The sequence below is a fragment of the Acomys russatus genome, chromosome 27 (genome assembly GCF_903995435.1).
Source record: "Acomys russatus chromosome 27, mAcoRus1.1, whole genome shotgun sequence".
Taxonomy (NCBI): domain Eukaryota; kingdom Metazoa; phylum Chordata; class Mammalia; order Rodentia; family Muridae; genus Acomys; species Acomys russatus.
The window spans coordinates 54,669,309-54,690,148 of record NC_067163.1 but is presented as its reverse complement, the minus strand read 5'-3'; the positions used below and the strand labels follow the sequence as shown (position 1 = coordinate 54,690,148).

Here is a 20,840-nt window from a genome sequence, read left to right as displayed (position 1 = left end):
GGCCATTGATGGCTCTACATACCCTGACTTCTTTGTGCATATGTATCCCACTAATCAGGGCCTGGTGACCTATCAGGGCTTCAGAGGAGGCCAGAGGAAACTCGTCCCCTGGCTGCCATGCCCAAGATAGACAAAGCGGCCAGGAAGGACTGTAGAAGACAGAGGTCTGTGAGCCATGGGCATAGACTTCGGGACCTTCATGTGCTTCTGGCCCAATAGTGACCGCCCCCCCCCCCATATAGACAGTGCATATACAGAAGAGACACCCTCCTGGGGCTGTCAGTGTTCATGTCTTGAATGCTGTAGCCTTTTGGGAGAAACACACACTGAAGACTGGTTGTGATGCGCACTGGGAATGAGCTGGGAATGAGTAGTGCCCTGGAAATAGCACAGAGTACCTTATCTTCATAGAAAGCCTGAATGAACAGAAAACAAAACAAAAATAAACAAACAAATAAAACTGCCGCTGTGTGAGGGCAGAAAAAGGGTTCCTCGGGACCTAGCTTCCTGAAGAATCTTTCTTTAGAAGCAATGCATTGATGATAGAGGTTGACGTTCAAATACTTTTTTTTCTAAAGGTCTTTTAAATTAAGATCATTTTAAGCAGGAGTACCATGGCTGTCCCTCTTCCTTCTCCACTGACGGATGTGGAAGCCCAGGCCCCTCCCCTTCCTTCTGCGGCTATGGAGCAGACGAAGGTCTTTAATAGGCCAAGCAGCTTGAGCCAGGCTATGAAGACTTTTTGTACACAACAAGATAGATTTATTCGTGTGGTGGGCAGGCAGATGCATCAGATTTCTGGCCCTTTGTTAAACTCTGTAGCATCCAGTCTTTTGCTATCTCTTTGCTGTTTGTTTGCCAAGATATCTCCTATAGGTTGTTGTATCTCTAACAGTGTTAGCTCAGGCATCCGTGCCCCTCACCTTGTATTCTTGTACTCAGGGTGAAGTGACTTCTTGCAGTACCTGTAAAAGTGGACTGCAGGCTCTCCCGGGCCGAGGTAGCAATGTAACATTAAAGGACGTGTGACTCTTGCCTCAGGGAACATTGCTTGCTAGCCTGCCTGCTGACGAAAAGCATGTTTAAGCCAAGTGTGGTGGCATATTCCTATAACCCCAAAATTTAGGAGGCAGGCAGATTGTCAGTTGGAGCCTAGCCTGCTCTACCTAAAAAAAAGACCCTGTCTCATTAATCCTAATAAAACCAATAAGCTTTTATAGTTGAAATCTGTCATGATACACGTTTGAAATCCTCTTAGGAGAGTTACCCTTAGAATTATAAGTCAGATACAACCTGAGCGAGCACTGTGCTTTGAAATGGCAGCCTTCCTTCTCTGTAAACCAGATAACAAATACCCCTGTGGCTCAGGAGACAGGATCTCAGAGGGTAGAAAAGCTGAAGCAATTTGCCCAAAACAGACACTGGATGAAGCATCTGGGAGAACTTGCAGGGAAGCCCCCTAGATGAACAGGTGAAATCCAGGCCTCTCCCTCAGGTAAAGTTTCCCTTGGCAGCTGAACAGACAGGGCAGAAGGACATGGGCTGTGCCAACTTAGGACAGCTGGGGCTATAGCAAGCTCAAGGAGGCTGGGGGCTGCTTGCCAGGTCCTCCCAGCACCTGTGCGACTGTGGAGACAAGAGTTGTACTTTCCTTAAGTCGTGCCAGTTGTGATTCTGAAGTGTTTTGGATCACAGCCTCAGTGCTAATTAAAGAAACTGTGGGCTGGAGCCACCAGCCCTGAGCAAAAAGATCAAAGACTGGGAAGTAAAGTGAATAAATAAATATATTTATTTTTAAAAGATTTAAAAAAAAAAAAAGATAAAGCTCTGAAGGAGGAGGGGAAATCACAGGAAATGAAGTGTCCAGAGCTGACGTGGCCTTGGAACGCAGTGAAGAGGGTTTTGGAGAAAGGCAAGGGAGGCATGGGAGAATGGCAAAGTAGAAGGATCCAGAGGGTTCTAGAAACCTACAAGAAGAACATTATGATAGGCAAGGGCTAGACCCACTCTAACTCCTATATATAAATCTGTATTCCCACATCTTCATAGCCATCCTGTGTGCACCTGGTAGGGAGCAAGCGCAGTTGCAGGCCCTGGATCCTGGTTTGCTGACTCATAGAACAGGGCTTTTCACGTACCCCATGTCTCCCACCTGGATCTGAGGTTGAACCATCATCCTGTCTGTCCTGTCTGGCATCAGAATGTGACTGGGCTGGGCCCTGGATGCCTGAGATAAAACACCAAAGGTTCCTTTGAGATCTGAAAGAAGATCGTAAGTCACAGAAGAGTAGCCAAACCAGTTTCTGCGATCAAATCCCCAGATACTAGCACTACCGCTTAGCATGTGAAGAGTTTAGGACTTTAGCAATTTGTGTTGACCTTCAGCCAAGAAGTTTGTGAGGAACGTAAACTGTGTGATGGAAATAGGTTTCCCTCTGTGTCTGCTGAATATATCCAGATGGGGGATGCTGGGGAGGGCTGGGGCTGGGCCAAGGTAGGAAGGGCAGGGAGCGAGGGAAAGACAAGCCATGATCCAAGGGTGCATAGATGGCGTCAACAAGAGAGAGACCTGCCAGATGACAGCCCCCTTGGCACACAGGAGCCACAACAGCACTGAATGCGGCTTTTCAGTTCTACCTGATGGGCACTGTCCGGGTCCCACTTGCACTAAATGAATTATGTTTTGCCCAGATGTGTCCTATTTCCGAAGGTTCTGCTAGGAAAGAAGGAAGGAAGGTAGGAAGGAAGGAAGGAATTAATTTCAGTCTATCTGGGGTAACACACATCAAGAACATGTTGCCTGGCCTGTGGACTGGAGTTCAGATATAAACTGTATTCTGCAGTGATGGAGCTTTTATGTACTAGGGTTATCTGGATGGCCTAGAATGCATTGGGGATGGCTTTGGGTTTTGTTTAGACTTTACCGACGCCAAACCCCATCACAAAGAATGTAACAGTAGTGATAACAATAGCAGTCATATTGTAGAAGCATTAGCAGAAATTGAAGATATAAATTAACATTGAAAGTTCATTAGGGCACAGGAGAGATAGGTCAGTGGTTAGGAGCACATACTGTTCTTGGAGAGGACGCAAATTTGGTTCCCAGAACACATGTGGGCTAGCTTACGACTACCTGTAACTCCAGCTCCAAGGGATCTGATGTCCTCTTCTGGCCTTCATGAGCAACTGCACACACAGATACATATCCTATTTTTTTTTTTTTTTAATTAAGTTCAGTAGAAAGTGGGCATTGTAGCATATACCTGTAATGTCAGCCGAGGAAGGAAGACCATGAAATCAAGGCCAGCCTGTGCTGGACAGCAAACCTCTGTCACAAAACAACAACAAAACCTTCCTAGGTGCTCTCTGCCCTTTGAACCCCAGTGGTGTCTATACAGTCTGGCTAGTCTGTCCTTGCCTGGGGGACCCCCATCACCCTCAGGGTGACAGAATGCTCAGAAGGGGGTTGGCCTCAGTTGTGTACGTTCTAGGGGATCCTAGTCTGCTGGGTAATGTGGGGGTGAACAGCAATCCCTGACCTCCCCGCTCCTGCCCCGCCCCCTTCTAGAGCTGCCAATTTCAGGAACTTCACCTTCATCCAGCTGAATGGAGAATTCTCCCGGGGAAAGGGACTGGATGTCGGAGCCCGCTTCTGGAAGGGAAGCAACGTCCTGCTCTTTTTCTGCGACGTGGACATCTACTTCACATCTGAGTTCCTCAATACGTGTAGGCTGAACACTCAGCCAGGTTTGTGTCACCTCATTGTTCCCTCCTTCCCGCACTTGGCTCTCTCTTTCGCTCAGGAAATGCTCCTCTGCACAGTGGACTCTGACATCTTGCTTAGGTGTGCGTGAGGCTCACGTCCTTCCAGGAAAAAAAACAGGGAAGGTGACTTTGTTTTAACTCATCCTTGGGTGCTGTGCTACAGGCCTGTCAGGCACACTAGTTCCGGGACTCTGTCTTGTGCCCTTTTCGGTTTCCCACCAGAAAGTAAGGTGAGTGGGATGTGCATAAGGAGACAGTAGGCCAGAGGACCTGGGCCTAGAAAAGCCACTCCGCTCTGAAGGAGAGCACAGTAGCTGTAGGTTATTACCAAGGATGTGGCTGGTTAAAAACAAAACAAAACAAAAAAAAACCCAAATACAAAAAATGATGTCTGTGGACTTAGGCACAGCTGATCAACAGCTGAGATGCTTCCTATGGTCACTGCTGTTAAAATGTGGACTCTAAGTCCTCTCTGCCCAGTGTCTCCTGACCTCCTTTGCCAGCCTTTAAGGTTGTGCTAGAAACCAGTGCTGAAGGGCTTTGTGCACACAGGACGGGACCACCAGGACATCTCCACACTCTTCGATTTGGGGACTACAATTTCAGCCACTGACTGCAAATATCTTGTGTATCAGTCCCATTCTTGGAGGACAGAAAGGGTGGCGAATCAGAATGACTGGTCTAGCTGGCATGGCACTTCTAAAATGTAGTCTAGAGTTGAGTAAAGAGACAAGAGAAAGCGGGTGAAAATAAAAAAATGCCTGGACTATTTCAGATGGCCGAATGCATGCAAACAAGCCCAGCAATGGAATGAGTCGCTTTTTAAAGCAGATGTTTGCGTTCTGATTTGCAGGGAAGAAGGTATTTTATCCGGTTCTTTTCAGTCAGTATAACCCTGGCATAATCTACGGCCATCACGACGCAGTCCCACCCCTAGAACAGCAGCTGGTGAGTAATTACCCTGCAGATGCCTGCGTGTGGCTGTTTCATGTCGCTCATTACTAGGGGCACCTGACCGTGAGGTGAGTGGGAATCTGCAGACCAGCCAGTCCCCTTGGTGGTTTTTAAAGTCTGGCAGGTTTTCTGGCCTTTGCTCCAGGTGCCATGTTGATTAAAAGTGCTTGCAATATTTAAAAGTGGGAAATAAATAGGAACGGTACCTTACAAGAAGGTAATTTCACACCTTCATAGTTTTCCTCTCTCATTTTGGGAACTACTATTATTGGATTATGGCTGGACCATTCTGTCCCTTTATCATTACAAAACCCAGCAGGGAAAAGTAAGGCTGGTGGTCCCATTTTTCAGGTGGAAAGGAGATGATTGAAGGAGGTGGCTCACCCCAGAAGTACAGTGAGTCATTAGGGAGCAAGGGCCTGGTCCTGTCTCCTAGTCTGTTCCCCAACCCATCCCATCCCATCACTACTGCTACATATCCCTGTAATGGGGCAGATTTTGGTATCATTGGTGGTCCCAGAGAGGTAGCTTTCAAAGAAATAGCGGAGAGACTTCTCTGCCAAGATCCTGGCTGCATAGGTGATGGGCCATGGAACCATCAAGGCTCCAGAGCCTTTTAATCTCTGTCATCATAGATAGCTATAGCAAAACAGGAAATGGAAATAAAATAAACCAGGAGAGGCTCCCCATGCCCCTCCAAGGCCATTGTAATAATGTGGCCTTGCCCATGTGGGGTATGCTCCAAGAGCCTCACTGCATGCCTGAACTAATGAATAACACTGACCCACAAATAATCCCAAGCCCTGGGCATAGTGTGGTGTTCTCTATTCTTACACCCATAGTAACATTTATATTATAAATCAGCAGTGAGACAGTAACAGCAATGACTAATGACAATATAGAGTAATTGTAACAATATCCTAAGACAGGCATTATTTAAAACATAATCCACTCATTGCTGGAATTATCCATTTAGTATTTTCAGACTTTGGCTGATAGCAGTAACTAAAGCCATGAGGATTATATGTGGGGTCTACTGTACTGTTGGCTACGAGGGCACAGAGCCGACTCCTCTCTCACCGCTCTCAGGGTGATCTTTCTAGCAGGGAGATTATTTTTGATACTTCTGACTCCTGTTAGCAAGCCTGGAGCTGCCATGCTTCTCCTTCCTCCCATGAGTACCCTGGTGGTGGTGGTGGGCGGGGGGGGGGGGGGGGGGGAGAGGAGAGGAAACGGGACATGGACACGGAGATATGATAAACCCAAGTCTCCTCATGCCCATGTAAAGAGGACACGTGGGTTGAAAACGAATCTTCTGGAAGCTCATGTGAGTAGTTGACTCACTGATAAGCTTTCAGAAGGAGCCAACCATTTCCTCCCACCTGCCCCTGCCCTTCGCTCTCCCCAGGGAACCTCTCTTCACAGAACGTTGCAGCTTTGGGTGTTTTCAGAATGGATGAGGTTCGTACCTCATACTTGGCTGAGCACGATTTTAGCGGCTCAAGCCAGAAAGTGCATGAGCAGTCCCCACTTGCTCCGTCAGATTTTAGCACTGCAGATGTAGCATGTGTCTGTACTGTGGGCTACATGTCTACCTGGGCTTTATAGATGAAACCAATCCAGTTTCACAGCCAAAGAACCAGTTTTCTACTTAAGAGCAAATAGTCTCCTGTGGACAGAGGCTTCTGGTTTCCCTTCGCAGGAGCTATGAGCTTCTCTTGGGACTTTAAGGGAAAGTGGGATAAAGGGTTTATTTCCTTTCAACCAATGAGAATAAAAGTTCCTTTGGTTTTAAATAGAGCTCTGTTTTACATTTGACATTGGAAATGATTAATTTTTCTAGTTCGGACTCATAAAGGCCTTATTTGCTTGCAAGGAATTCTTTTCATTTCACAATCTAAAGGTTTTGTCCTTTCTAGTTCATCCTGCTGAAAGCTGGTAGGATGGAAGGCAGGGAGATAGACAGCACAGAAGCAGGCCCACCAGACCCACTGAATCAGCAGTCTAGGTGGAAACAACTCAGATCCCCATGGCCATGCTAGCAGCCCTGAATCACCCTATGGCTTTTGACATTTATTTCTGAAGGCATCATTGACCTCTCCTCCAGTTCATAAAGCTGCCATTTTAGAGCTCAGTGTCTGTAATTATCTAGTTCAGTGACATGCAGCAATTTGAAGAACCCCCAGGCCCCAGACAAATACATACCATATTTTTCAGACTATAAGACTCACCCTAATTTGTGCCCCACTTTTGGGGAGAAAAGTGCATCTTATGGTCTGAAAAATACGGTAATTATGTCCTTCATTAGGCAGATCATTTTTATTTTATTTTATTTTTACTCATGGGTGTAAGATCAGAAAAGGGCATAGGTGTCTTGGAGCTGGAGTTACATTTGGTGCAGGTGCTACGAGCAAAACTCAGGTCCTCTGGGAAAACAGCCAAACTTCTTCGCCACTGAGCCATCTCTACAGTCCCAAGACAAAATGTATCATTTGCTGCCTATAATGGTCGGCTTCAAGTCCTGGTACAAGAGTCAGAAGAATTACAATTGTTTCATACACTCAGAAGTGGTTGATCAGAGATCCCTTAACCACCCTTTATAGAGACAGAACGCCGCATAGTCGGGGGCTGGAGAGGTGGCTCAGCGGAAAAGAGCTTGCTGTGAAAGCATGAGACCCTGGGTTCAGGTCCCCACCCCACCCCAGACAGATGGGTGACACATACCCAAAACCCCAATTCTGGAATATGATGGAGACAGGGGTATCCTAGCAGAAGGGCTAAGGCAGTCAGTAGCCAGAGATTTAGTCCAAACTGCCAGCTCCGGCATCATTGGAGACCTTGTCTCAAAAAATAAAGTGAAAAGAGATAAACGGAGACAGCACAGATGAGGACACATACACAAATGTGCTAGCACAGCACACACACACACACACACACACACACACACACACACACACATGCACACACATACACACACATACAAATGTGCCAGCACAGCACACTCACATACACAGGCACGCACACACACACAAACATGCCAGCATAGCACATACACGCACGTGCGCACACACACATTCACACACATACACACACACACATACACACACATGCACACAGAATTAACATTGCAAGGTCTGAGTGACAGAGCTCAGCCGCCACCAGGATGCCTTTCCTCTTGAGCAGTGGGACTAGATCTACCAAGCATCCTCAAGAGAGCTGAGGTGTAAAGGAAACGGCCGACAAGAATTCTAGAGGCAGACATCAAACCACAGAAATGAATATAGTGGGAACAAAATGTATAGATGGCAAGACACCATAAAATAAAACGTAATGGCGAGAGATGGGTACATTTCCTCCCGAGGTTGCATTTTTTGGCTCAGTCTAGAAAGAGGCTGTGGATATTAGCAAATCCTTGGGAGCCTCCCCTGGTGCCCATCCACATGGGTCTGTAATAACGGTCCCTTACCTATGCAAACCAGAGACAGCCTTCCCTAGTAGCCCTGCAGATACAACCTCCTGCTCAATGCCCTGGTTATGAATTTTCGTGCCTATCAGCCCTGTCATTTTCCAGTTTGCTTGCAGTAAAAGTGAAGATTTGTGTGTGTGTACAGATGACATTTTTTTAACCTCTGCATATGACTCATTAGTAATAAGTGGCACTGTGGGATTTCATACTAATATTTAATTTTCTGAGTTTTAAGCCATGAGACAAACCTTTCTGGTGCGTTAATGCAGAAACAGCATACTGAGGAAGGGAAGACTGTAATTTAAATCAGTGTTCACTTTAAACATTCCACCTTGCAAGCTCAGCCTGTCAGTTCTTGCTTAGGCCCCTGCAGAAGCCTCCTGCTTCTCCTATCTTTAGATTCCGACCCTCCCCACACTCCAGTCTTTCCTCACCCTCTGCCGGAGACTGATTTTTGAATAAACAAATTAATTCCACATTTTATAAAAAGCATTTATGGCATAACGCCAGTGGTATGGTAGCAAATGTTTAACAACCCACTCTTGGAAAGAAGAAGAAAAATGCCCCGGTGATGGTATTTGCCAATTTCCATGGTGTAAATAATCCCACTGTGGCTTATTTTGGGCTTCCCAGTGTTACCACAGGGCAAACAGTTGGGAAGAGATGTGCTCAAATCTGGTGAGCCAGTATGGGCTGGCTCAAACACAGGGCTGCAAACCCTGATTTCTTGTTAAGACTAATCGTCCTCCATAAACATCCTGCTTGCAAAGAAAATGCCAGCAAATCCCTCCAACTTGGCAGATGGTGCCAACTCCATAGATACCCAAGTCAGCCTGCTGTTATGTGGCACACCTGCTCGCAGTCTCGGAGTGCTGTCCTTGTTCTGCCCGGCCAAACATTGTTCCCTCATGTGTGATGCTGGCATGGCCCTAACACCTGTCCCTTAAGCCCACATACTTTGTTGCACTGTTCCTAGTGTGCCTGGACAGTGAACAGTAGGGCTAGAGACACGCTTTACCACACTGGCTTTTAATGTATGTTTTAGGGATTCAAATTCAAAACTTCATACTTGTGAACCAATCACTTTACCAAGAAGCTCCTCAGTTAGTTGAGATTTATTTTTATTTGGGGTGTGAATTACTGACCATTTTACCCACTAACCTGAGCTTCAGTTTTTAGCATAGCCAGCTGAGCAAATTATATGCAGTGAACCCTTGCAGACCGGGAAAACACACACTTACTAAATAACCAAAGTGATGTTGCCAGACGCCATCTGAGACTCTCTCACTGTGACCATGTAATCTCCCATAATTCTCAACAAGGGCAAATGACATCAACATCTCAGTGTGCACACATGGGGTGCCATGCTCAGAGGGCGTAAGTGCACTTAGCTGAGACTCCTGCCAGCGGCTGAGTGGGAGAGGGACAGATGTGAGTGTCACACTGTGGGGCTAAGCTTGACGGAGGAGGATGAGATAAAGGAGATGTTTTCCTTGGCTTCAGTGTGCTTCAAGGAGGACCAAGAGTCTAGATCCCAGAAATGAAAGCCCTGGAGCATCGGTGTCCAGCCAGAACCTCTAAGAAAGCACAGTCATCACTTTATACAGATACCAATAAGATGTGAAAATGAGACACTGTGGAGGTCTGGGAAGAGATGAGATTTGCGTCTATTATTAAATAAGTTCTGGGCACCCCTTGGCTCCTGAATACATTATTTCTTAAGAAATTAAAGTAGGATCTTCGTGGGAACCGTAGCCTCAAGCTCTGCTGCAGCAGCAGACGGAATGAAATCCAGCAAATCATCCTGCCTCCGTTGAAGAGGTCCCAAGAAGAGGGCACATCGTCCTCACCCCTGGAGCCCTCTGCAGTGTGATCACTGGCCCTTCAGGTCCCACGTAATAAAGAGAATACACAAATGCATGGCGAGACCTAGAAACTGACGCAATTCAAGGTATCCAATATTCATGTGTGGGGTCTGTTATATCTCTAGACTATCTCAGAACGAAACCAAAATGCAGACCCTTGTTCCAAAAGTGTTCAGAATTTAAGGACAGCTGCAACAAGCCCGGGGCCCCTGTGTGAGCTTGTGGGCCATGTGGCTATAAACATGCCTGGCATAGAAGGCTGGTCAGACCTAGTTCGGTTCTTGGGAAGCACTCTGATTTAGAGAGAATCCTCTGCCTGAAGTCTTTGTTACCTACTTAAATTTAAGATCCAGATTGCTTCATAGGCCGCTGTCCAACCCAACACCATTAAATCACACAGGCAACTAACTGCCTGTGCTCCAGGCTGCCTGTGCAGCTGTGGGGCGGCTGCGTTCCCCTCTGATTCCAGAGGGAGTTGTTGATGCTCTGTGTTTTGATCATAATAAAAAATAATTAGCCCCCATCACAAGACTTGCCCACAAAGCTGTAATTCTAGAAACTTCCCTGTGGGAAGACCCAGCCAGAAACTCATCCTTTTGTGATCTACTTGGGCCCACTTGGGTCTTTTGCAAACGTCTGTGGACTGGAAAGGTGCTGGAGAAAGAATGGGCAGGAAAGACATCTTTAAAGTGATGCCTCTAGGGCGTCTTTAAAGTGATAGTGGCACCAGTAGGCAGACCAGTGAAATTTAGAGCAAGAGGAAGAGATGAGTAACTGTTCAGGCATTCCTGTGGTGGAACCATTGAAGTATAAATTTTAGCTCTTGGGTGGAGAGGTGGAACTCCTTCTGCCTGAGTCAACGGGTATAAGTCAGGCTCCATGCCTTGGGCTTCCAGAAGCTGAGGACAGTTTTTTGCCTGTTGATCTAGAGCTAACCAATCCTGACAGCTGTCACCACTGGACCACCTACACTTTTGCTGAGGTACTTGCTGACAAGTGTCTCTCACTTGAAGCATATTTGTTTCCATAGGCCAGGAGCCATAGTTACCTTAGAACTGTTCCTCCTCCATTCCCTGAAGAAGGGTCTATTAATTGCACCACTGTGTGGCCAGCAGTGCTCTGGGCATTGAGGACTAGGGCTCTGGGGTTGATTTCCTAGAGTGTGGTGAGTGAAGACAAACTGAGAAGCAAATGTACCCATAATGCATAATGTAGTGGGGGGGGGACAGGGGGGCTGGCAGTTGTATTGGCTTTGGCCAGGGGAATGAGGGTGATTGCTCTGAGCAATGGTGAGTAAGGGAAAGGAAACCAAGCAGAGCCTGTAGGGACACCTTGGATGCCTGTGAGTCTGGGGAGTTTCAGGGTCAGGAAAAAGGACTGCGTAGAGCAGAGGTTCTCAGTCTGTGGGTCATGATCCCTTTGGGGTGAAACAGCTTGTTCATGGGGGTCACGCAAGACCACCAGAAAGCACAGATATTTACACTCTGATTCATACCAGTAGCAGTTATGAGGTAGCAACAAAAATAATGCTATGGCCACCACAGCATGAGGAACTGCAGCACTGGGGAGGCTGAGAGCCACTGGCATAGAGGCTTAACAGGGATGAGAGAAGAAGGAGGAAGCAGGCAGCACTGGGTGAAATGGAAACCCTTTGAGGCTCTTATAGGATCCTTAGCAGTAACATGACATGGTCCCATCAGAAGAGAACTTAAGAGCATTCATTTCTGCCAGGCTGCTCTCCAAGGGCAGCGGTCCAGTTAGCAACATGGCCCAGTGATGGTGGTAGAACCTCTAATAAGTGAAAGCCGTCTTGCCCTGAAATTACATGCTGTGACACACCATGTCGGTTTCCACAAAAGACTATATTTCAGTGACTTCTTCCCAGAGTGGCTTTCTGTGGCTTACCAGCTTTAAAACCAACTAAGTCACTGTTTCTATACCACAGCCCCTGGGTCATAAATCGAGGTGCTACTATCACACCACCCCGGGTGAGCATCACTCCTCCCGCTATGTCCTTCAGCACAACCTTGATTCTGGCCAGAATCTGGGCACAGCTACTTCTTGGGCGTGTTCTCATGCCCCCCTCCCTCATTTCTGTCCAGCTGTGCTTCCAGTATGGTGCTGTCTCTCTCAGATCCTATACAGAGTGCAGTCAAATATCTGGAGTTTGCACACTAGTGCTTCTTTTCATGTCTGTGAGAACCCTGGACAGTAGAATGGATATTAAGCCGTTAGCTGCAACAGGAGAGTTTACCTGGCTTGACAGAGAAAGAACAAAATCCATTGAATATTTACTCAATGGACGTGTCTCCAGACTTTCCTGCCATACACAGTCCTTCTAAACTTCTTTGCCTTCTACTGTCAAATATTTTGTATTGTTGGGTGACAGGATGAATTTCACCAGGGTTGCTTGCAAAGGCATGGGCGGGCATTATTTACAAGAGTATGGGCACCTTTCCAGTGCCTGCATCACTGTGAAGATCCCCTCCCACCCCCACCCACCCCCACCCACCCCCAAGAAACCATTAACTGCAAACAAATCCTTGGAGAGGGGTAGGTGGGACTTCCTGAGCCTCTCCCACTCCTTGACAGGATGTCAGGGAGCCTCATCATGAGCAAATTCTTAAGCCATAGCATGACATAGCCTTTGCACTACTGAACTCTGGCATAAAAGAATGTTTAAGATTCATTAACTCTTTTGCAAGACCTTTATCAGGCATAATTTAGGCTGTGGGAAGGTTCTAGAACATGCCGTAACAGTGATGAAGTGAATGAGCTGGAAGACTCTTTAAGTGTGATTTAGCTCAAGTCTTCATCGTATAGGAAGGAGAACAGGGCCTTGAAATAAAGAGGTGTGTCTGAGATGCAAATAGTGGCCAGTACCTCTGGGATAATGCCAGTGGGAGAGCTGACCCTGCTCCCTGGCCCGCTGCAGCATCAGGTGAAATAGCTGGGGGCAGTGCTGAAGATCTTGCACCGGTGGGTGCAGGTACAGGGGAGCTGGTGGGCTCAGCTGCCACCCAGGTGCAGATGCAGGGCTTTCAAGTTAGCCCATCCCCAAAATCTACCTCATCTATGAACTACTGGGGCATGTGAAAGGGCAGGTCCTGCAGATCCAAAGCTGCAGCATCTCCATGACAGAGGGCAACAACAGGATAACCCGAGAGGAGGCCTGGTGAGGATCCCCCATTTGATGGTGTAGCAGAAGCCAGAGGCCTGGACCCAGACCAATCACTCATTTGCAATGAACATTTGCAAGTGAAGATGTGGGAACAAAGGGGCACACTGTGGGACATACTGTGACATACTACAGCTTCCACAGCAAGATGTTTTCTCTGCTTCGTTTTTGTGCTGCTGTTTCGGGGTTTGGTTTTGGTCTGTTTTTTAATTTTTTTTTTTTAGTCAGTGGGGGTGGGGGAGGTTTCTAGGGCAGAGTGCAGATATGAACGAATAGGGAGATGACTGGACTGGGTGCATGTGAAACTCACAAAGAATCAATAAAAGTTAAAAAAAAAAAAAAAACAGTGGCCAGAGGTGGAGCTGGGAGAAGGCAAGAGCACTCCTCCTTTCTAATGAGCTGTTACAAGTGAGTCCTCCTCACACCTGTTTCCTATCTTCTAAGCACCTATGGGGAACTACAAAGTGTGTGTGTGTGTGTGTGTGTGTGTGTGTGTGTGTGTGTGTGTGTGTGTGTGTGTGTGTGTGTGTGTGCGCGCGCGTGTGTGTGTGTGTGTGTGTGTGTGTGAACACGTGAATGTGTGTGTATGTGAACACGTGAGTGTGTGTGTGTGCGGGTGGAGGTCCACATGCCAATCTCTATTATTTTCTTCTGTATTGTTGCCTCAGCAAATTTGCTAGAAATTTTCTCTAAAGGAAAAAAACCTAGCAGACCTGAGTTGCTCTGATTTTCTTCAGTCACTGCTTGGCCGGCCTCTTGGCCATCCTGCAGGCTGGCACTCCCCACATGGTCTCGCTGGAGTAGCTTCAAGCTTGAGACCTACCGTCTCCTCAGCCAGCCAGAGGTAGTGGGGGCCAGGGAGCCTGGAACAACTTCCGTCTCTCTTGGGCATTTCTTCTCTTTCTTTGTTGTTGGCCTGTGTGTTCCAAACTGTTCCCAAGGCCTTGTCTCAACTTCCCGAGCCCTTTGCTGGCTCTGTGCCCAGGCCTGTGTGAAGGGCCTGACTTCACTTCTCCCTGGCACTGGGACCAGGCCAGACACGTAGGTGGCTTTTCCATGGCACCGCTCAAAAGACTTGCTCTCTGAATTTGCTTTTGGTTCTATGTGAGAGAGTGTGTGCATGTTTTTATGCCTACACCCTAGAAACATCCTGGCCAGTGGTGCCAAAAATCACAAGGCCACTCTTTAGACTTAGTTTATTGTAATTCCATTTGGCACAGTTGTGAGTGCACACACACACACACACACACACACACGTGCGCGCGCGCGCGCACACACACACACACACACATACACACACACCCATATACACACATACACATACATACACACACACACACACCCCTCTATCTTGCCTATTGGTTGGCACGGGGGTTTAGTCTTGAGCACTGCTCACCTAAGTGTGTGAATGCCAGTTTTATATACTCTCCCTGACAGTTTTTTTTTTTTTTTTCCTTGCAGGTTATAAAGAAGGAAACAGGATTTTGGAGAGACTTTGGATTTGGGATGACCTGTCAGTACAGGTCAGACTTTATCAACATAGGTGAGATAAAACTTTGTGTCTACTGCCACCTGGAGGCCGCTGTCCCAAGGGCCTTGAGCAAATCCTGCAGGTTCCCCTGGTAAAGCTGCTACCAATTCCACAAACAGTGCTGGCTATCAGGTCATGGGGTGCAGGGGGAGGAGACAACACTTGGGACCCCATCACATATACCATCCCCTCTCAGGTGTACCCAGTACCACTCAGGGTTTTACAATGGCAGCATTCAAGGAAGGGGTGCCTCCTCCTCTGTGGGTTCTTGCTGTGGCGCCCACTAATAGGGACATTGTGAGGCTCCAGGAAGGTGATGAGGAAAAAGAGGGCAATCTGGGACAAGCACACGCAAAAAAGATCAGTGCTTTACTCTGATAATGCTTATTTAAGGCCCCATTTGTCACTTTACTCTCTGAGTATACAGCTTCTGTCGCTATCAGCACACATGTGTGAACTTATATAGACACACAGATATGCAGAGATGTATACGTGTGCATATGCATGCACTCAATGACACACATATCCGAACACATACATACAGACACACATGCACACACAGAGACATGTATACACACATATTCACATAGATACAGAAACATGCACACACATATACAGAGATGCATACCTATACATAGGCACACATGAAAATGTACACCGGCATACGCATTCATGTATATTTGCATAGAAGCTTAAAAGAACACATTTACACACAGGTTTCCAGAACTCAGAAAGGAAAGCCACATGGCCTCAGCAGAACAGACCAAAGGGGCTCTCAGGGGCAAAAGGCCGTCCTGGGGCCTCACAGCAAGTGGATGATGAGGTGTAGGCTAGCTTTGAAAGGAGGTCAATATGCTTTTTGCGGGGGGGGGGGGCGGGGGGCGGCAAGCTTCAACACTGACTGTGAAGCAGAGCCCTTTAAAATGAGCCAGCAGCCTATGGGAAGGTTACACACAAATGTTCAAGACAGCTGCAATCCAGGAAAGGAAGCATTCTTTTATGGGAGGGTTTTGTTTCCATGCCACCAAACTCCCATACAGAAATACAGGGTTCACATTGCAAAGTGTCAGGTTCAAAAGGAGAGATTCCTCTGAAGCTCTTTTTTTTTTTTTGGTTTTTCGAGACAGGGTTTCTCTGTGTAGCCTTGACTGTCCTGGACTCACTTTGTAGTCCAGGCTGGCCTGGAACTCACAGTGATCCACCTGCCTCTGCCTCCCGAGAGCTGGGATTAAAGGCATGCGCTACTATGCCAGGCTCCCTCTGAAGCTCTTAATCCCGGCCAGGGCTATTCTTTAGTACTGTGGATGGCTCTTTCCTGCAGCCCAAATGTCTTATTATGTGAGGAAGTTTGCATTGTCTGCTGTGGAGACCACTCCAAATGGCCACAGCCATCCATAGCATGTAGCCCAGAGGGACACTGGAAACTGGGGTGGGTGGTGCTTCAAGTAGCACCTCCCGTGAGTACCTCCATATTGTGTATATGGGGTGCAGTGGAGGCCAGGGACTACCTCAAATATCATTCCTCGGGTGTCATGCACAGTTTTAATCTTGGGACAGAGCATCCCGTTGACCGGGAACTTGTCAAGCAGGCTAGATTGGCTGGCCAGCAAGCCTCCCACCATCCCCCTGCCTCTACTTCCCTCCCTCATACTGGACTTGCAAATGCATGCCGCCCTTTTAGGGGTCCACTTTTGGCTTTAGAACTTTTTAAATGTGTGTTGTGGGGCACGGAACTCAGTTTCTCATGCTTACAAGGCAAAGCATCTCACTAGTTGAGCTATCTGCCCAGCCACCGCACACACCCCGCCCCACCCCATCCATGCCTCTTGATGAAAAGTCCAGGGAAGCTGAGTGTATGCCACACAATTCAATAGCATGTTCTGTCTCCACAGGTGGATTTGACCTGGACATCAAAGGCTGGGGCGGTGAAGATGTGCACCTGTACCGGAAATATCTCCACAGTAACCTCATAGTGGTGCGCACGCCTGTGCGGGGACTTTTCCACCTTTGGCACGAGAAACACTGTATGGATGAACTGACTCCCGAGCAGTACAAGATGTGCATGCAATCCAAGGCCATGAATGAGGCATCCCACGGGCAGCTGGGGATGCTCGTCTTCCGGCACGAAATAGAGGCTCACCTTCGCAAACAGAAGCAGAGAGCAAGCAGTAAAAAGACATGATCTCCCAGGAACAGATTAATGGAGACATTTCAATTGTTTGCCTTTGGCAGTCACTGAACAAGTAGTTCCAACAAGGTATAGACTTCCACAAAGGGCAACAAAGAACCTGACTGATGAGGAGAAGAGAGGAAAGGAGGGAGTCCCTGGTTTCTGTTGGCTCTGTGTGTGGTGACTCCGTGTTTACAGCAAGATGAACTCTCTTGTCCCTGCTTGCTGAGATAGTCACAACACCGGACCAGTTTTGTAAAGAGTGCTAGAATGAGATGCAAGCACCAGCTTCTCTTCTTGGGGTTGGCTACTTTAGAGGGCTTTGGTACCCAGGACTACCAACGTCTCAGAGCAGGCAGAGGACCTGTATGAAATGTGACCATCTGACATTAGCGTCCTCTAGGAGACAGAGAGCAAAATCAAACAGACCCGGAAGCAAATCATCAACACCGTCATTCCCACCAGTATTAACCAAAAAAGTAACACTTTTTCAGTTATCTTTTAGTCATCTCTGTTCTAAAAATGCACTTTTTTCCCCCTTGGGAGTATTATGCTTATTTAATTGCCTATTTGCAAGCCTTGGTAGGAGCACATTGTAGTATATACACTTTTGTGACCTTTAAGATTTGTTTTTTGGTTTTTTTTTTGTTGTTTTTGTTGGTTTACTTGAGACAGCCTCGACACAGAGCCTGAGCTAATCTTGAAATCATGATGTGCCCCGCCTCAGCAGGCTGAGTGCTGAGATCTCAGGTGTGCACCAACACACCTGGCAAGAGGACACCTAGAGAGCTGTGTGGCAGGACCCTTCAGTTGCAAGCACGTGCGAGCAGATCCGAGGACTTGCCAAACTTGGACGACAATAAGGTTACATGTGGGGCTGCAGAGAGAAATGGTATGGAGACTCTCTAAGACTGTCCAAAGAGGAACAATCAAACACTGGAGAAAGGAAAGACACTTTCATCTTTACAAAAAAGAGGACACTAATTAAGCCTTGGCTAGCAAACGCACTTTCTCCTTTGGAGAAATGGGGACCACTTTCTTAACTCTTTGAATAAACCAAAGTTATGAACCAAACAATCGCTTTTCAAAGCGGGGTGCTCTTCCTGGTCTCGGGATTCCATGAGAAGAAAAATGCAGGAAATATATACATATATTTTGAAAGACCAATCCATCAGTCCAGTGAGATGGGGGATTTTGCTACATTTTCACTCACTCCTGGCTACGTGGAAGCAACTTATTTTTAAAATAAGCAATGTTACTTGGTTGCCAAGAAGCTTCTAAAGCTTGCATTTTCTTACAACTTCAAACTCCTTTTTAAAAAAAAAAACAAATATGGTTAACATTGAGTGGTTTCTACATCCATGTGCAAATTATTTATTTATTAGCCAGCACCAGATGCATGAGCTAATTACCTCTCCTGTTTCTGTGCCTTCTGTTTGCCCACAGTAAAGTCATTGTTTAAACGCTTCAAGAACACCCAAGCTGTGTGTTTAAAAAAAAAAAAAAAGCATTGTATTGATTTGTACTGGTAGTTTATAAAATTTAATTAAAACACAAGACATGAATGAAAGGTGGCATTGCACAGCTTAATAAAATCTGTGAATTTGATTTCTTCCTGGAATAACAATGCATGTCTTAGATTGGGAGAAATTCTTTTGTGCAGAGATCAGGGATTGCCAGGTGACATTTGGAGCTTGGTCACTTAGTGGGGAAGGGGACTATCTTGTGCTACATCCCTACTGTTGCACATCCCTCTGCACACTGAATCCCAGGGGCATCTCCCGCTCATCATTGTCAAGGGTAGAATTACAAACTCGAGACCTCCCTTATGCTAATTTTCAGTAAGATGAAATTGGAAAAAAAAAAAAAAAAGACTCCTGAATCCCCTTTCCATGCTGCGTTTGCAATCTTAGAGACTTCCAGGCTTGTGGTTGTCACTTCCCAATGCTAGTCCTGATGGACTGGTGACTGACTCTTGCTGATGCTGTCACTGAGTCTGGGAGAGGATGGAAGGAGTGATATCTCATCAGAACAGGGACATCAAGGGAGGTAAGCAGGCCCAGGTGTCTCTTAGTGTTGCGGCCCCTAGGTGACTCAGCTTCTGAACTTGTTCACACTGTGTGTTACAGATGCTTTGTGTTTGTGTCTTGAGCCAAGGCCCCACCTTGCCGCTGAGGATGGGCTAAACCCACAGTGCTCTTTCTGCCTCCGGCTCTCAGCGTTTAGCTTATGGTTGTGTACAGGCACACTGGGCTACGAATTGATCTCAACAGTTGCTGAGGGAACTAGGAAGAAGACTCAGTGGGTAAAGCAAGCTCAGATCTCCTCTAGGCTCAACAGTATATAGATGGAAAGCAAAAATGGGAGTTGGGAGTATCGTGGAGGCTTCGCTCTAGCCAGTCTGCCTGAAACAGCATGTTCCAGGTTCAGTGAGAGACCTTGTCTCAAAAAATAAAGTGGAGCGCAATGGAGGAAGACACTCAATTTATTCACCCATGTTGAGGGCCTGTAATGAAGCCCATTATTTCGTATGATAATTTGAGAACATCTAATTTAAGAACCCACTGAGCATAACTAAGAAGGATAATAAGCATGTTTTCCTTTGAAGCTTAGCTTAGTTGCAGTTTGAAATGCCCCCTGAAGGCTCATCTGTTAAAGGTGTGGCTATCAGTAGATGGGATTGTGGGGGGTTATTGGATCCTGGGGGCTCCAACTTCATTAATGCACTTGTACTTTTGTGAATCAGTACTTCCATGCACTCATACTTTCGTGACATTCACAACTTGGTGTTGGGAGAAAGCCGGGAGATGAAGACTTCGGAGGAAGAGGAGCCAGACCTAATCCTCTAAACCCTTCCTAGCTCTCCTTATTTCCTGTCCAGTTGTAGAGAGATCTAACCCCAACCTTATGTAAGTGAAGATTAGGGAGGCCTCACTATACCTAAGTGAGGGGCTGAAATTCAAACTGAGCAAAGGAAAGCAGAAATGAAACTGGATTGAAGAACTCAAGTGCATAACTTCTCGCAAAGAAAAAACCCTGCCAAATATCTGGCTTGTCAAAGGCCCCTCTGACTTCACGAATACTTACTCTGTTCCTTGTCCCTATGTGTTGCCTAGCAAGTAGTCCAGTTACCTTCTAATGTACTTGCCGTCCCAACCAAGTACCTACTGCTGGCGCTGTTGTATGGGAGCGGTTAGCCACTCTTTCCAACTCTTTCTTTGATGACAGAATGAATCTTAAATATCAGAGCATTTATATCATGGCAACTAGGAATTAATGCAAGAGATCAAGGCTCCCAACCTCTAGCCACCACCCCAATCTAACCTTTTGTTGAATATTTGTCAACAAATATTGATACCTCACATCCTTCTGCTGGACCTCTCCAATCTTCTACTATGCAGCGCACGCACGCACATACACACACACACATGCACACACACCACACATACATGCACGCACATACACACACATGCACATATACCACACACATATGCACACACACACACCACACATACACACACATGTACGCACATGCATACACACTCGTGCACACACACACTCACACACATGTGCACACACACACCACATACACACACAGAGATACACACCACACACACATGTACACACACAGACGCACACAGATGCATACCACACACATGTACAAACACACGCACACAGACACATACACACATACACACACGCACACATACACACAAAGCTCCTGGGTTCGTAAGTGTGGACACCTTGCCTTTTTCTGCACTAGGTAAGTAGCTCCCAGAATTTTAACTGTGTTTCAGGCAAACAGTCTATTATTTTATCTAATCGTAGCAGGGCTTAGACCCATGTGGTAGCTATTATGGATTCTTCTACCCTGAGACCTGGGCCTGGTGAACCTAAATTCTCATCTTTTC

The 20,840-nt window shown here is 46.8% G+C and overlaps 1 protein-coding gene across 1 annotated transcript in view; it reads left to right on the top strand.

Moving 5' to 3' along the window:
• Csgalnact1 (chondroitin sulfate N-acetylgalactosaminyltransferase 1) overlaps nucleotides 1-17,492 on the top strand; it is an 89,257-nt gene extending 71,765 nt beyond the window's left edge. The window contains exons 4-7 of the mRNA XM_051169520.1: nucleotides 3,569-3,747; nucleotides 4,619-4,713; nucleotides 14,690-14,771; nucleotides 16,652-17,492. Coding sequence (XP_051025477.1) covers nucleotides 3,569-3,747; nucleotides 4,619-4,713; nucleotides 14,690-14,771; nucleotides 16,652-16,941 — 646 coding nt within the window. The 3' untranslated portion in view covers nucleotides 16,942-17,492. The remainder of the gene's footprint in view (nucleotides 1-3,568; nucleotides 3,748-4,618; nucleotides 4,714-14,689; nucleotides 14,772-16,651) is intronic.
• The last annotated feature ends 3,348 nt before the right edge of the window (nucleotides 17,493-20,840 follow it).